The 16,616-nt window shown below is 39.2% G+C and overlaps 1 protein-coding gene across 3 annotated transcripts in view; it reads right to left on the reverse strand.

Moving 5' to 3' along the window:
• Positions 1–16,616, reverse strand: part of RYR3 (ryanodine receptor 3) — a 506,364-nt gene that overhangs the window by 351,927 nt on the left and 137,821 nt on the right. For all 3 annotated transcript variants that reach the window (XM_071214091.1, XM_058293854.2, XM_071214090.1), the window contains exon 2: positions 2,365–2,484. In XM_071214091.1, the coding sequence (XP_071070192.1) occupies positions 2,365–2,484 (120 nt within the window). The remainder of the gene's footprint in view (positions 1–2,364; positions 2,485–16,616) is intronic.

Here is a 16,616-nt window from a genome sequence, read left to right on the forward strand (position 1 = left end):
CAGCAGACCTGCACTGTAAGAAATGCTAAAGGATTTTTTGTTAAAAGCTGAAGAAAAATGCTACTAGATGGAAATCAGGATATAAAGGTAGGAATGAAGAGTACTAGAAAATGTAAATATGTGAGTAGTATAAAAGACATTTTTTTCCTTTTCTTGATTTTTTAAATGACAATTGACTAAACAAAAATAAGAATATACTGCACAGTTTATAACATGTAGAAGATACATGACAATAATTACACAAAAGATAAAAGTACAGTTGTATAATATTAATTCAAGGAAGACTGTTACATGAATTTATATTATAATTCCTAAAAGAACTACTAAAAATAATACAAAGATGTGTAGCTAGAAAACCAATAGGAGATAAAATAGAATACTAAACAAAATAGTTGAGATATCCAAAAGAATGCAGAAAAAAGAGAAATATAGGAATGCAAAACAGAGAGGTCAAGAAGAAAAACAGTAAGATGGTAGATAAAAACCCAAGAGTATCAACTATTAACAGCAAATACAAAAGAAATACTCCAATCACATAGCAGAGTGTATAAGATGGAGGAAAAAGTTATGCAGTTTATAAAGGGCATACTTTAAACATAAAGATAAAACAAGTTGAAAATAGAAGTATGAAAAAGGTATACAATGCGAACAGTAGGCATAAGAAAGCTTATAGTTATATTTATATCAGTTAAACTATAAAACGAAAGGATCAATTCAACAAGAAAAATTAAGTTTAAATGCATCTAATACCAGAGCTTCAAAATATTTGAAGCAAAAACTTATAGAACTTATGAGAGTCTTATGAGTCTGGATGTTAAGTTGAACCAAAGAAAACATTCCCTTCCCTGGGTAGGCAATGAAAATAGAAAATAGATGAGGTAAAATATTAGGGACCAGAGGAAGCATAGTAAAAGTCCAGGTGACTGGGAACAAATTATCCACTCAAAATTCACAGTGAATGAACATTTGCTGCTATTGATAAAATGAAGAAATGTTTCTTCTCCAGCTTATTGGTTTCTGATTATAGTTCCGAGTCTTTTCCATAAAACGAGGTAGATTTGTTTTTAAATGGATGGGGGCCATTTTTAAATTTAAGAAGTGATTCTATTTTGGGGGGGGGGGGGATATTTTTACATCCTAAATAGAATTTTTACCTTTTAGAAGACATATTAGAACTTTGGGGGAATATTTATTTACTTATTTATTTTAAAATCTATTTTATTGAAACATATTAATAAAGCATACAATCCAAAGTGTACAATTGATGATATCTGGTATATTCACATGGTTGTACATTCATCACTTCAGTCATTATTAGAGCATTTTCATTATTCCAATAATAATAACAGAAATCAGACAAAAAATTTCTACCCCTTAATAATCACCTCTCAGTCTCTCTATGGTAGCTTTTAATTCCTGGGCCTGTGCTCACATGAAAGAGAAGATGAGTGATGGTGCTTCCACAACTAATTTCAAGCATAGTATCAGGAGACAAAGGAAGAATGAACCATGGCATGCAGGAATCAGCCTCAGGAGCTCTCCCAAGTGCTGAACAGCCTCAGTGTTTACATCACATGTGGATATTCTAATGCTTTTCCCGTATATATTTTTTTAATTTCTCTCCCCTTCCTCCCCTCCCTCCCCCAGTTGTCTGCTCTCTGTGTCCATTCACTGTGTGTTCTTCTGTGACTGCTTCTATCCTTAACAGCAGCACTGGGAATCTGTTTCTTTTTGTTGTATCATCTTGCTGTGTCAGCTCTCTGTGTGTGCAGCACCATTCTTGGGCAGGCTGCACTTTCTTTCACACTGGGTGGCTCTCCTCATGGGACGCACTCCTTATGCGTGGGGCTCCCCTACGTGGGGGACACCCCTGCAGACACGGCACTCCTTGTGCACATCAGCATTGCGCATGGGCCAGCTCCACACCGGTCAAGGAGGCCCAGGGTTTGAACCTTGGACCTCCCATGTGGTAGGCGGATGCCCTATCCATTGAGCCAAGTCCACTTCCCTGTCCCTTATTTTTACCCTCTAACTTCTTGCTTCCTTTTGTGTTCCTTATCTAATTCTCTGAGGTCTTTCTTCTCCCTAGGTTTATCTCAATTTTATCTGAGTCTCAACAGGCTTGAAATACCCTTGGGTTATAGCAAGAGCACATCTGGTTCTCCACACTGTTCTGAGTTCCTACCTCAATGTCTCTCAGATTGGGGGAGAGTTATGTGTTAAACCTGTCCTGCTTTCCATTTAAAAAAATCTTTTCAAACATCTTTCTTATCACCCTCATTGCCCTCTCCCGGCAACTCCATCCCTTAAATGTGTGTTTAAAATGCCAAGGGAGGAAGGAGCAGGGTAGGCCATCTATCTCACCTTGGCTTCTGAAGTTGGTTCCAAGAAACACAGGCGATTCCCAAGTCCCTCAGCTGCCAGGCAGAACTTCCTCTGTTCCTTGTGAATGTTCGCAATGCACTGAAGTACCACTTCATCCTCCTACCAGGAGAACAGAGACACAGTGTCAGTGGTAGGGAACTACCTCCCCAGGATTAACCCACCTGCTGTACTTGAATCAGGTAAGCTGGCAATTTCTAATGACAGGCACATGCTCTTAAATATCATTAAGGAAGGAGAATTTTTTACTTTTTTATTTTTTACTTTTCTCCCTAACTTCACGTGGCATAGCCATGCATCTACCGTAAGAACTCTTCTGAATTCAGTGATGGGGTGAGTGCAGGTGAGTACATTAAATGAATATAATACATATATATATATAGCATAGGTCTCACTTGTGAGATGTATACAATGTATACAATCTAGGTGAGCAGATAATTTTAATAGTTGAACAAGTATAAAATCTAAGCAACTTCTCCAAATACAAAATAAAATACGTGATTGACAGGATGGGAGACTAGAGAAGAGGTAAGAGCGAGAAAGGATTAGTAGAAGGAAAGTGTATATTGCGTTGCTGTGGAGAGGCAATAAGCATGTTTTTTCTGCAGGGAGGGTAACATACATATTTTCCAGAGAACAGGAGAAAGATGTGGAAGGTAACAAGAGATGAGTTTTAGACATATGTGAAAGGAAGATTGAAAGAAGTCTTGAAGTTCAAAGAGGAGAACTGGTTGGGGCTTTCTCCTTAGCAAGCTCATCTGTTCCTCTGTCTCACCCACGCCCCTGAATGTTAATGCATGCCCTGGAGTGCTGTAAATGCAGATTCAATAGAAATGATTTCTCTTAAATTGAATCTTTCATGTGCCTTGTCAAATGGAAAAATTAAAATCCTACCACCTGTTGGGAGAGGGAAGAAATTCACTAATAACAGACCACCACAGAGATGTCTGTCTGGTGGTGCCCACAGACAGATGAGGGGCTAGAGATAAGTGCAAGAAGCCACAACTCATGGATGCAGGAAAAGAGGATTGAGAAAAAAACATAGGGCTACAGTTTCACTAGCACTGAAATGTCACTGTTCATCAAATCAAACTGAGTCACTCATAAATTCAGGAGCCTCTGCTTACCATGAAGTCAGAACTCATGACTCTGTATTTGAATTGAGACAGAAGTAAAGCCCAGAATATCACTGCTCTCAAAATGTGAGTTCAGTGAAGTCTCTGAAGAGAGTGAAGATTTTCCTCAGGTGGAGTTTCCTCCTAGATATGGGGTGATGTGTTCCCCCTAAAGGGCATTCAATGTCAGTATGGGGGCACTCAGTTGTCAAAATGACTAAGAGATGCTTGGAAGCAGAGGCCATGGGAGTTAAATGACCTATAAAGCAAGAGACAGTCCTAAAAGCACACAATTTTTCTGACTAAAATGCCAAGAGCACCCCCTTCTCACACTGAGAACTAGTTATTTAAATAACTCCCACCTACCCAAAGTTCACTGGGAAAATACAAAGGAGTGTGATCATGGACCACTTTTCACAAACCTGTGAAAGCTGAAGTATTCCTTCCGTGTGTGTTTCTTAAGGGTTTCTTTCCATGAAGTCCTTTTCCATTCTCTTTCCCCTCCATAGAGCCCAAACCACCCTAACTAGCTGCCTTAGAGTCCCTCTACTTGTTTTCTGAAATTTACTTGTCCTATAATTCACATTCTTCTAATTCATGCTGCCAATCAACTAATCTAATAAACTAACCTGTCTCAATTCAATAAACATTTGCTGAATAGCAGCCCTGGATGAGCACTTCCTTAGTTCGGCACTCTGGATGACACACAGATGAGTGTGGGAGTCTGGGCGAGAGATACCCTTCTCCAAACATGCTTCACTTTTTTCCACATTCTGCCTAGAACCTTATGCTCAGCGTTGACCTGGATGCAGACACCAACTGGCCCTGACAGCCTGTACCTGCCTTAGCTCCAGACAACAGCTAATTATCTCCAAAAACCTTGAATAGACAGACATCTGGAGCCCTCGAGTGCTTGACACTGAAATCTGTCTACCAAAGTTCCATTCAGAAACATGAGATGAGTTAATTCAACCCATCTCTCATGAATTCTCTCACTCTAATAAAACAAGAACACAAGCCCCCTAGCTGCTTGCCCTCCCCAGTTTATTCCTTCCTGTTCTGCTCTGCACTTTCTCACCTCTGACTTTCTCTCTTTACCCTGTTGCTTTAAATGAAACCTGGGATTGCCTGAGGATACCACTTTTAAGGAAGCCCCCTCAATTGGAAGTTGCAAATTCTTGTACACTTTTTATCTCCTTTCCCATGAGCTAACATTCTCCTAACATCCTCCAGTGCCCAATTCAGACTCTCTTCTGCTTGTGTGCAAAAACTCTCCTATTTTGAGGTATGTGATAGCCAAGCTCCACATCTTCTTTGGCAATCTACCAACATCCTACTTATTTCTCCCGTCATTTATCTGACTCTTAATGACAATCAGAAAACCTGATTTTAAAATGTTATACTAATTCAAAAAACATTTATTTACTACTTTCAAAATGACAAAGCATTCTGCTAGGATACTATGGGATACCACGTTTTTATAGGGCAAAATCCCATTAACACTGAAATAATGGAGCCAAGGGCTAAAAGGCAGGCTAACTGCTTTTCTCCACTCCACTTTAGCCATCATCTGAAGAAACTTCAAGGTTTATGTGGACAATCTATTCAAAATGAACACCTTGACCCAATTATTTCCACTCTGTTTTAGTGACCCACTTTGATGATCATTTGTTGGCATAACTTAGAATAGTTTCATTTCTAAAATCCATACCTAATCTATTCCACTCTATGAACCTAATCTTTTCTCCTTCTTGCTTTCTCATTCTCTTACTTTTCACAATACTTGCTCTGCTTCATCAAGATTTCTGGTTCCTAGAGGGCACCCCCACCTCCATTATTTCATCTACTCCAGGAAGGAGAGAGGTTGATTTTCTTGGAAGAAAAATATTTCAGCTATGGAAGTTTGTGTTACCATAAGTTTATGGTTTCCTAATAACCTATTTTCGGTCTGATTTCACTGGAACAAAACTATAAAATTTTCCCTTTTTTTTTTTTTTTTGTAATGAGCTTAGGTAAAGGTTGTGAATCTCTTAAGACTCTAGGAACAAGTATCTTTAAGATGGCATAAAGGTTCCTTGATATGTACAAAAAAAAAAAAAAAAAGGAAAATGTCTCTGCCTAGCTCTTAAGGTTTCCCACGGTTGAGTTCTACCTTCCACTTCTAGCCTTATCTCCTATTCATTCTTATCGTCTTACTTTCTCCAAAATAAGTAATGCCCAGGCCTCCATAAAATGTTCTTTTTTTGAAAACTTTCCATTTCCATACTCAGCTCTGTATTCCCTAGTTTCCTATCTTTCTGCTGGATCCTTTCCATTTTCTCTTTCTCTTGATACCCCCTAAATACAGGGGTCACCCATCAATTGGTCTTTGTCATTTTTCCTTGGCAATCTCATCCATTCTTCAGATTTCCAGGGTTAACTTTTAAAGAGTTGTTACGCAAATTTGAATCCACCTGGTAACAGTCTCAGGTTCCAAACTTCTACCAATTCCTAACTTTATCTGTAGACTTACCAACATCTTAAACTAAAGTTTAAGGCTTCCTTTACAATCTACTCCTCCTTCTATGTTCCCCAAATTTGTTAAATGCATCTCCAACCTCTGCGAAACTCTGGCTCCAACTTCATTATCTCATATCTCTGAGTCTTCCCTCTCTTCTGTTAAATGGTCAGACGAAGGAAAGACTGGAGGTCTAGAGACCAAGATTTGGCTTTTGCAACATCCAGTACTCATTTCCTCTGTTCTGTTACCAGACATAAGGCTCTCACTTTATCATTTTCCTACTGAGAAATCCTCGATGGCTCTCACTGTCCACAAAACTAAGCATTTCTAACCTATTTTTCCAACTTCTTCCTGTGGAGCTCCTGGAACTTTTCTACCTCCATGCCCTTGCTTATGCTTTCTCTAATAATAAAGCTGCCCTGATATGCCCTATTTTTCCACATTCATTTCCTACCTATTCTCCAAAATGTAACTCAAATACCATTCTTCTATGAAGTCCAAATAATTCTTCCTCTCTCTGAACCTCCATAGAAATATCACCATACTCCTTGCATTATGATTATTTTCCTGCATTTCTTATCCCCAACTATATTAAATATTTGTAATAGCAAATATTTATTGACCTCTGACTATGTGTCATATACTGTGTTTTATCCACAACTACCCCTTTAATGTTCACACCAACATTATGATGTATGTACTATTTTTTTTATGTTGAAGTTGTTTTTATTTTTTTTCCTTTTTATTATTATTTTTTTAATGACAGTGATGTATGTACTATTGTTATCTCAGTTTTACAAAGAGGAAAACCATGATTAGAGAACCTAAGTAACTAGCCTAAGGGATAGAGCCAAGTATCCAATCTGGACAGTGTCTATCTGTGATCCCAGCTGACTGTGCCCCTTGAAGGAAAGATCCTCATTTGATTCGTTTATACCTATAATGATACTCACTAGCATGGTACCATATGTATATTATGCACCCAAATATAATTTATTGAATGGGTGTTTTTTAACCTTGTATGCCCACTTAATGGTAAATTCTGTTAGGGAAGAAACTTCTGCTTCTCCATCTAAGCTGGAAACACAATCTGTATGGTAAAAACGTGTTGCTCCATTGGGATATACCACAAGATTAGAAGCAGAGAATTCCGTACTCCCAACCATGTAACAGTAGTTATTGTTGAAAGGATCACTTTTTCACTGATGAATCTAATGGAAAGGGAAGAGATGCTGACATAAAAACTAATAGGAAAAATAATGAGATTGTTGGGTTTATTTGCAAAGTTTTAAATTTGTTTTTTAATTATTTTGTTTGGTAATCTCAACTCTTCATTCAGCACTTCTATACCAGGCACCATGCTAAGATTTTCCCCTACATTAATTTAATCTGCATAACAAGCCAATCACTTTAAAATGAGAAAACTGAGGCTCAGAGGAGTTAGGTAACAGTAAATATTGAATGAACAGTTTTTATGTCACCACATGATGTAGGATCTCAATTTAATCCTTACAACTACCCTATAAAGCAGCTACTAATATCTCTATCTTATAGACAAAGAGGTTGAAGCATAGAGAGATTAAGAAACTTGCCTAATGTCACACAGCTTGTCAGTAACAGAGTAATAGAGACCTTGAAACTAGGACTTCTTATGTCCTCTTCATCATGGTGCCATACTGGCTCCCTTACCCTAAGAGAGTGACCTTGGCAATAGGTTTGAATTCATGTCTGCCTGACTGTAAGGATCATGATGATGGTGACTATAAAAATAGATATTTCCCAGCTCTCTCACATGGTTCAACAACATTGAAAAGTAACCAAATCACACAGCACAATGCCAAAGAGAATAACCAGAGGGCGAAAAAAGCAAAACAAAAAACAAACAAAATTTCTCTATGCCCGATAACAACAACACGGGAGGGAGTGAATATCAGCACAGAATTTGCAGCAGAGGGGGAAAATGATTAAAATCCCAGATATATCATATGTCACGATCCCTCTAAGCTATGAGGTTCACACTCACTAGCTATTCCTGTCAAGGATTCAGCTTGCGGTGGTGTTGAGTGATTGTTCCTGAACAAGGATATGCAGCCTTCAGTTTTTCTTTGCTTAGATTTCATATTTTCACAGGTCACCACTGACAAAGTAAAGTTCTTTCTATAGTCCTCTGACTAAAGAGTGTTGAACTTGAAAATGAATGGGACTTGCCTCTTCTATCCTTTTTGCTTCTTTCTTACACCCTGGCTCACAGCCCAAGGGCCAGAACAATAAAGTGCCACGTTTGCCATCTCCGAGTTGATGGCTGGGGGCACCTTGGCTCTCCCTCTTCTCTCTGGGTCATTTGCAGAGGACTCTTTGGGACAAAACAAAATGTCTGACAGCCCTATTTAAGGTAGATCATTAGGCAGCTGATGACAGACCTATAGTTAGACCTGCACATCACTGGTACCAAGAAGCTCGTGAGCAGAGAACATGTGGGACAGAGTGCAGGCCAGCAAATTTCATGGTCTCCATTTAAGTGCAGATTTTATTGCAGAGGAAAATCCATAAACATTTATTGCTTTAAAAAGGATGCTGTGTCCTATCCATTCAGCTTGAACATCAGACACTATTTTAGGGAACTAGAGCTACCTGCTAAATATATGCAAAGACATAAGTGAGAGCTCCTTCTACGGCTTTACCCAAAAGCATCTCTTAAATGGAAAATAAATAGGTTTTTGAATGGCAAGATTATCCGCAAATTATTTTATAAGGCTTAATGGCACATCTCTCTGTATGTTATAAATAGCTATCATGTTGACTATTTCTTTCCCTAGATGCTAAGCTCCTTGGGGGTAAGAGTCTCTCAATTACTCATGAATATTCAATTCCTAGCATAGTGCCTGGCATTGAGTAGAAAACACAAATATTTGTGAATTTAATAGAGTCATAAATTCTGAAAACAACTGATATTTAAAAAAGTGCTTACGCACAAAACTACATAATAAAGACCTTTCAGCATTTTCTTACTCTTGGTGCCTGGGATGCTAACACAGAAATAGTTGGAATTCTATACATTGACCTATGATACCCTGTTTGCTCTGGCAATGGTCCAATGAGGCATACATATATTCTTGATGCCATTTTACAAATTATGAAACTAGAGGCTATAGACTGAGGTCATACTAGATCTCTACAACGTATCTAGGGGGATTTTTGTTGTTGCTGCCTGGTTTTGGTTTTTGGTTTTTGGTGTTTTTTTTTTTTGTGTGTGTGTGTGGGGGGGTTGTTTGTTTGTTTTGTTTTATTTCTTGGATACTTTTTATTATTTTAGAATCTGCCAAACATTAAGGACAGCTCCTGTCTATTTCCTTAATACTTGATTGTTGCAACTGCAATAAAATGGAAATTTCAGGGTACCAGGAAATAAAGTTGTCCCTTTATTACTCATTCTGTCTTTAAACACATTCCTCATTTGGCTTCTTGGCTACACTTGCTCTTTTTCCTCCTGCTTCTAGACCCCCTGGCTGGCTTTGCCTCATAAACTGCTCCCTATTGGTAGAGTAGTGTTTCAGGAATATTCCTCAGAGTTTCTCCTCTACCTGTACTCTCCCCCTTGGTAATCTCATTTGTCTCATGAATTTAAAAAATATGTGTATCTTAATGACTCCCAAATTTGTACTATCAGCTTGAAACTCTCCTCTGAACTCCAGACTTATACATCCAACTGCCTATTCAGCATCTCATCTGGATATCCCATAGGCATGTGAAGCATAATTTATCCAAAATCTGACTCCTGATTTTCTTCCCCAAGCATTCTCCTCCTGTATTCTTCTCTGTCTCAGGGTGTGGCAACTCTATTCTTCAGGTTGCTCAGGACAAAAATAATCCTGGAGCCATATTGATTCCTTTCTTTCTTTCACCTCACATCCACACCATCCACAAATCCGCCCACTCTACCTTCAAATACATCCAACTGGACCACCTTGCATTCTCTTCTCTGCCACCACGTAACTCAAGCCAGCATTTCTTGTTCAAAGATTGCAATCGCTTCCTAACTTGTTTCCCATTCAAGGTCTTCTCTACACAGTAGCCAGAGATAGTCCTGTAAAATGTGAAAGCATGTTATTTCATCCTGAAAACTCTCCAGTGGCTTTCCAGTGAACTCAGAAAAAATCCAGAGTTCTTCCTGTGATCTACAAGGCCCTAGAAATATGCCCACTTCCCTATGATCTCTCTTCTTTTGCTTGCTTAGCTCTAGCTACAGTATTCTCCTTAGAAGGGCTCAAATTTTTTAAGCCTGATCCTGCTCTTTGTGCTTGCCATTCCCTCTGCCTGGAATGCTCTCTGCTAGTTACCTGCATGATTTTCTCCCTCCCTTTCTTTAGGTTTTGCTCAAATGTCGCCTTTTAGAGAGGTGTTCCTTGGCTACCCAAAATAAAGGAAAAACCTCATTCCCACTCTGCACTTCTCATCTTGCTTCATCTGTCTTTTTTCCCAACTAGTACATAATTATTTCTTTCTTATCTCTCTCCTTCATTATAATATAACCTTCATGGATATTGTTTTGTTCACCACTGTATCCCTGGCACAATGATAGGCACTCAAAGAGTCACTGAAAGAAAGATTAGTCATCTAGTACAGGGTCCACAAAAACTCAGGTGTTCATTACACTCTTTTATTCCCCTCTGGAAGTGTCCAAACAGCCCTTGGTCTCAGCTGGAATAATCTGCTTATGTTAGGGACTGAAACAAAGGGGGCAGCAACAAGCCTACAAGGTCCTTTTTGCTCCTGCAACTGGAAAGAGAGTTCTGTTCCCCTTTTACTTTTCCCAGTTCTGAGAAGGCAGAGTTTGGAGCTTGATTATAAAATCCATTCAGCTTCCCTCATGGCTTAGTCCCTGTGGAATCTGTAGGGGTGAGGGCAAAGGGGAAAGCCTTTCCCTAAATCAATCAGGGAGACACACAGGCAGTAGGGTTTATATGTGCAATTAATCTTCCCTTCGACAGAGTGTGATGCTGTCCAACATAGAAGAATGCAGTGACCTCGGCCATACCTTCCTAGGAATAATGGTCATCAATTTATTATGATTTTCTATTCTCACAGGATATAGAAGTAATGATCTAGCTGGTCCCGAGGGAACTTCAGAATGTTTTCTATAACATTCTTCATTGATATTTTGAGTACTGCGCTCCCACTCAATCAGAATGCTCCAGGGTGAGAGACCACACACAGGTGCATACACCTACTCCTTGGGATTCTTTCTGCTTTAGGCACATTAGCCAAGGAGAACAATGGCAGGAAAAAAGCCAGAAAACTAAAGCAAATCATGGTGTTCATTCGCCAACATCAGAATTAGCAAGGGCCAAGTACAAATTTACAGCAGGAACATGTAGGTTTCTCTATCCAACATTGCTCTGATTCTAATTTAAAAAGGGGATTGGACCAGGACACTTCAACTTTCCATGTTCACATCATAAATGCCTTTGCCCTCCCAGCTGTGTCTCCATCTTGGTGTACTCTAAGCACTGGGACCCCAGAGATACAAGAGCACATCCAATTCCTGCATTTGTATTAGACCTATTCCTTATTTATGATCCAATTTCCTTTGCTTTTATCATTGATTTTGAGATCCTTCACTTCTGGGCTGGGGCATAACACGCTCCTTGGGCCATACAGTTCACCTGCAAGAGCCCACCATCCACTTTTAGCCAGATCTTTTACTTACATAGCAATATCTATGCTCAGGGGAGTGGGCCACCATACCACCCACTTTTTATTTCTGGGAAATAAAATAAGTTATTTAAATTCTTTCTACTTGCATAAGGCAGTGCCTTACACAGAGTACTTTCTGGAATTTTCCACATTATGTTTTGCAGGAAAAATAAAACTAACATACCCAACATGTAGGACACATTCTTAACACTCTCTGTCTGTGCATAATCATGCTAATTTACTGAAAGATGTAAAATCTAAAAGCAAGAACAAAGCACCCAGTAATTTCCATACACAATCTAAAAGCTAAGGAACACTGTGCCTCTTCAGAAAAGATGCCTGATAAAGTTACTGGATTTTAATCAAGTTTATGGGCTGACATTTGGATGGGTACATCTTTGAAAACAGGTCATTTAAAAGGCAAAAAATTTAATTCATAATTTAATGGTGCATACAATCCTATGAACTATCCTATCCCGGACTAGCTACTAAAATAATCATCCATTTCTTTCAGCTCTATTTCGAACTAAGGCATACATTCATTCAAGAAATATTTGCATTCCTACTTATGTCCCAGACACTGTCTTATGGCTTGCATATAGTGGTGAACAAGGCAGGCAGCCCTCCCCACCATAACTCACATTCTAAGTAGTTAAATGTCTCATACTTTGACTCGAATAGGCTTTGGGTAACAGTAATTGACAGAGATGATGACATAATTCAGCACCGGAAGTATCTGAGTAATACAGAGACAAGAATACAGGAATGTTTGAGCTACTTCTCTCCTCTCCCGAACAATTTTTCTGCCCTAGGCTGAACTCCTGTGTGAATATGTCTCTCTTGGAGAACTTATCCCTTTGTGTTTTAACTAATGGGTTTCTTATCTATCTCCCCTCTCACCAGAATTTTTCTGCTTAGGAGGCAAGGATTACATCCTGCTCATTTCCATCTTATCTCTCATACCCCTAATACCTACCATACAGCAAATATGTCACAAATGTTTGTGAGGAAAATGAAGTTAAGAAGAAATAGATAGAGGATCAGAATGGTGGGTCGAATTTAAGTAAACTGTTATAGACAAAGAGTATTCAAAAGTCAGGAACTGAAACCAGACACTGTCAAGGATTGGAAGACTCCCCTTGCGAAGAGACTAAGCACCCAGGAAACTAAAGCACAGTCTGTTTCTGCTGACCCAAATTCTCTTTAACTCATTCTCCTGCAGCAGGACTTAGTCGCTGGTTCCCAGAACCTAGTCTGGGGTTCAAAGTCAGCTGCTGAGTAAAAAGTCCCCACCCCCTGGAAGATTTCAATACAGTGAGGCTCTTACTGTAAGGCAAGGGGTGAGCCAGTAGGTAAGCAGAATTTAATGAGATCCCTCTTTGCACCAGGCTCTGGATTAAGCACTCTATATTACATAAAATCCTTAAGGCCCCTTCAAATCAGTTATCATTATGCCCCTTTAACAGGTAAAGCCACTTAGACTTAGGCTCAGATGTGCTAAGTGACTGTCCAGAGTCAGATGGCTATTTCTTTTGTTCATTCATTATTCATTAAAGTATTAAGTATTTATTGAGTGTCTATTATGTGCTATGCCTTGCTAGGTCTGGTGAATTCAAAATGGAGTCAAAGCTAGTAAGTGATGATTTAAAGCCAGTTCTGTGTGACTCCAAAACCCAATCTCCTCCCACTATACCAAGGCTCCTTTGTGATGAAAGCATTTCAGAACCTTGCATGATTGACACTCATCACTTCCATGATGATTTTTTATGGAAAAAGATGCTTTTTCACTTTCTTACCTTATTGTGGTGGGAGTATGTATGCAGCAGGAATGCTTAAGTTGAACAGGCATATTCCCCTTTCTTGAATAAAATATGAATAACAGTTTCTCAATCTTATACCAAGTGAAAATACAACATCAAGCCACAGGGCCATTCTCTTCATCACCCTCCCCTTACACTCCCAATTCACCCAGTGAGCAAGCACATAGCTGCCCGTCAGCCCTACCATAAAACATTCTGGAGCAACCACTACATTCTTATCTACAGAAAATGCAAGTGTCCTCCTCAGAGTTCTTGGCAAAACAAAAATTCTAATAAAAAAACAATAAAACTAAAAGCATATGAGATGGGGTTATTCAATTTTTTAAAGCTTCACTGCTTGATTCCTTTTGTAAAAGGCTAGAATTTGCTCCACATCCCTCAGATGAGAGAGATACTATATTGCCTTCTTTTCTAAATATAGTGAAGTCCAGTTTTGAATCTTTACTTGCAAGAATCTCAGTCTCAGTCATGTTTGAGGAAGCTACCCCCAAGGCTATTTAATAATCCCAGGAGATGAATATAGTCCACAAAATTTGGAGAAAGGCAGCTGGTCTTCAGTCGATCACCACTGCTGTAGAGGGACCCATTGTCCAAGCCCGTGTGGCTCATTTGATGGAAGGTGTCCCCTGCATCTTTACCCATCATTCCACAGAGACTATGGCCCCCATGATCTCAGTGCTCCAGGTTCAGCATCCAAGCCTCCATGCCTCTTGGCCATTACAAGCCCTACCAATTCCCAGGTAGAGTGTATGGGCAGGACTGCAGGTCTCTGCCACCTAGGAAGCCCTCTACCACGTGCTTCCCTCTAATCTCCAGGAAGCAAGGGTCTCCCAGATTTAGCCACGTGGCTTCACCCTATCTAAGCCATAGGACCCCTGCTCCTGCCTAACATTTTATGTCCAAGAGGTTTTGGGAAATAAAAGCCTCAGTTCCAGATTAGCACAAAAAGAAGCCCCAGATCTCCAGGACACAAAGCCCTGCTTGTCCTGATGATAAAGGGAAGGAAGAAATAACTCCTTTTTATTCTACTTTTTTTTCATGAATTTTTCTCACTTTGATGACTCTATAGGAAAAAACCCCACAAAACACTGGCTCGGTGGAAAAACTGGGTCTCAACCCAGGTGAACATGAAAATCACTTGCAGCATTTTTAAAAATATACCAATGCCTGAGCCCTACTGTCCCCAGTCCAAAGGAATGGAAATCTCTGAAGAAGGGTGCTGGGCACAAGTACCTAGGAGCTCCCCAGGTGATACTGAGGCACAGTGAGAATGAAGAACTATGCCTCTACCACCTCAAGTCAGAGTGATAGCTGGGGAAGTTAGATGCAGTTGGCAGATATTCTGCTACAGGTGTAGAATCATAGGGGGAAATAAATGAGGTCTGGATGTGATAAAAGAAAAACAGTGGGAGTATGATCACATATTAGGTCCTCATTTCATTTCAAACAAGCATCTAAAGGTTAAGTCACTATTGATCCCAGACTCACTAATCACCAAAGGCTATCATTTGCGGATCCCTCATCAGGCGTGTTCATTTGAACAGAGTCTGATCCTCTTTTCTCTTTTTCTCCAGGTCTTTATAATATTGCCTCAAAGTACTTCTTCTTTAGATAAAGGAACAAGGAGATAATCTGTCAGCTTTAAGTGAATCACCAGGAGAAACCAATACTTCATGGGCTCTTCCAGAAGTAGGGAATCATAAATTTACAATGGAGTTTAAAACAGAAAACTAGCTGACCAACCAGCAAGTCTTTAATGAATTGTTTCAGTACATCTGCACTATTCATGCCATGATATTTCCTGATCCTTCTTCTCTCCCCAGTTGACTCCCAAACCCCACCCTTGACAAGTGTGAAGATTTTCTGGTATCTCCAAAGGAGAATGAGTAAAACTATTTTGAATAAATAACACTTTCCATTCCTATAGTTTGGAATAACTGAGCCTCAAAATGTGGACGTGCACTAGTCACAGTTGCAAAGTGGTAGATTTTGTATGACAATCGAGGTCTCTTGATATATCCACAATAACACATTTCCTTCTCAGTGGCAGGAGTCAGAATACCTAAACAACATTCTAAATTGAATATGGTTCCAGATAACTTTTCCTTTGGCACATTTTTCCACTTGGAAAGAGGGAAAACAATTTTAGTCTTCCTCTCAAAATGTGGGGAATATGTACAGTTGTATCATGTAAAACTAATTAATATTTGTGACTTAGAAGCAAATGTATTTTCTAAACATATTTTTGAAATATCTCATCTATTGGTAGCTATTGATGTGTTAAATACAAAATGCTAGTAATGATGTAAAATTTATTGTCCTAGGGGATTGAGACCCTTTCATTTCATAACTTTAGATTTTAAATCCTTGAGCAGGTTTATGATTAAGCATCGATGTCTACTCTTTTTTATATAAGGCAGATCAATGAAACAGAGAAGCCCCTATTTTATCCTACAGCTCCAACTAACTGTTGGTCTGATGATTGCTGATTCAGCTTCACCCAACTGAAACAAAATAAAGCAGGAAACCCCACCAGTAACAGCCCCAAACAATACTCATCTCTACCAGCAAAACCCTAAGAAGCATTAGTTCACGTGCTTTGTACTTATCAGGTTCCCCTGTGCCTTCAAACCAAGATAAGAGAAAGCAAAATTGTCTATGAAGAATCATAGGATGTTTAGAGGTGAAGCACTTCAGGAGTCATTGAGTCCAAACCTCCCCAGAGTTTATTCATACAAATGTCAAGACAGAAGCTCAAACCACCCTAGAGAGGACATTTTACACAAAGCTTCAAAAGATAACATATAAAAACCAACAGAAAGTTGTAATATTTTGCACACTTCTCTTTCTGATTAAAAACCTCCTATGTCACGAGCATGCCTGTTCTGCCTACAAATAGCGTGTCCATTAACTGGTTAATTCTCTTGACATTCAGGGAGATTGGTTCTTTAGGCTTCATTAGAATGACTTAGCCTAAGGAATTCCAAACAGAAAGGAAATTTATTATTGGTCTCTGCTAGTATGGAAAGGATTGATATATGAAAAATGGGAACCATTTGTTTTATTCATGGAGGTATGAATGGAATAGACTATTCCAAAAAGTAT

The sequence above is a fragment of the Dasypus novemcinctus genome, chromosome 3 (genome assembly GCF_030445035.2).
Source record: "Dasypus novemcinctus isolate mDasNov1 chromosome 3, mDasNov1.1.hap2, whole genome shotgun sequence".
Classification (NCBI taxonomy): domain Eukaryota; kingdom Metazoa; phylum Chordata; class Mammalia; order Cingulata; family Dasypodidae; genus Dasypus; species Dasypus novemcinctus.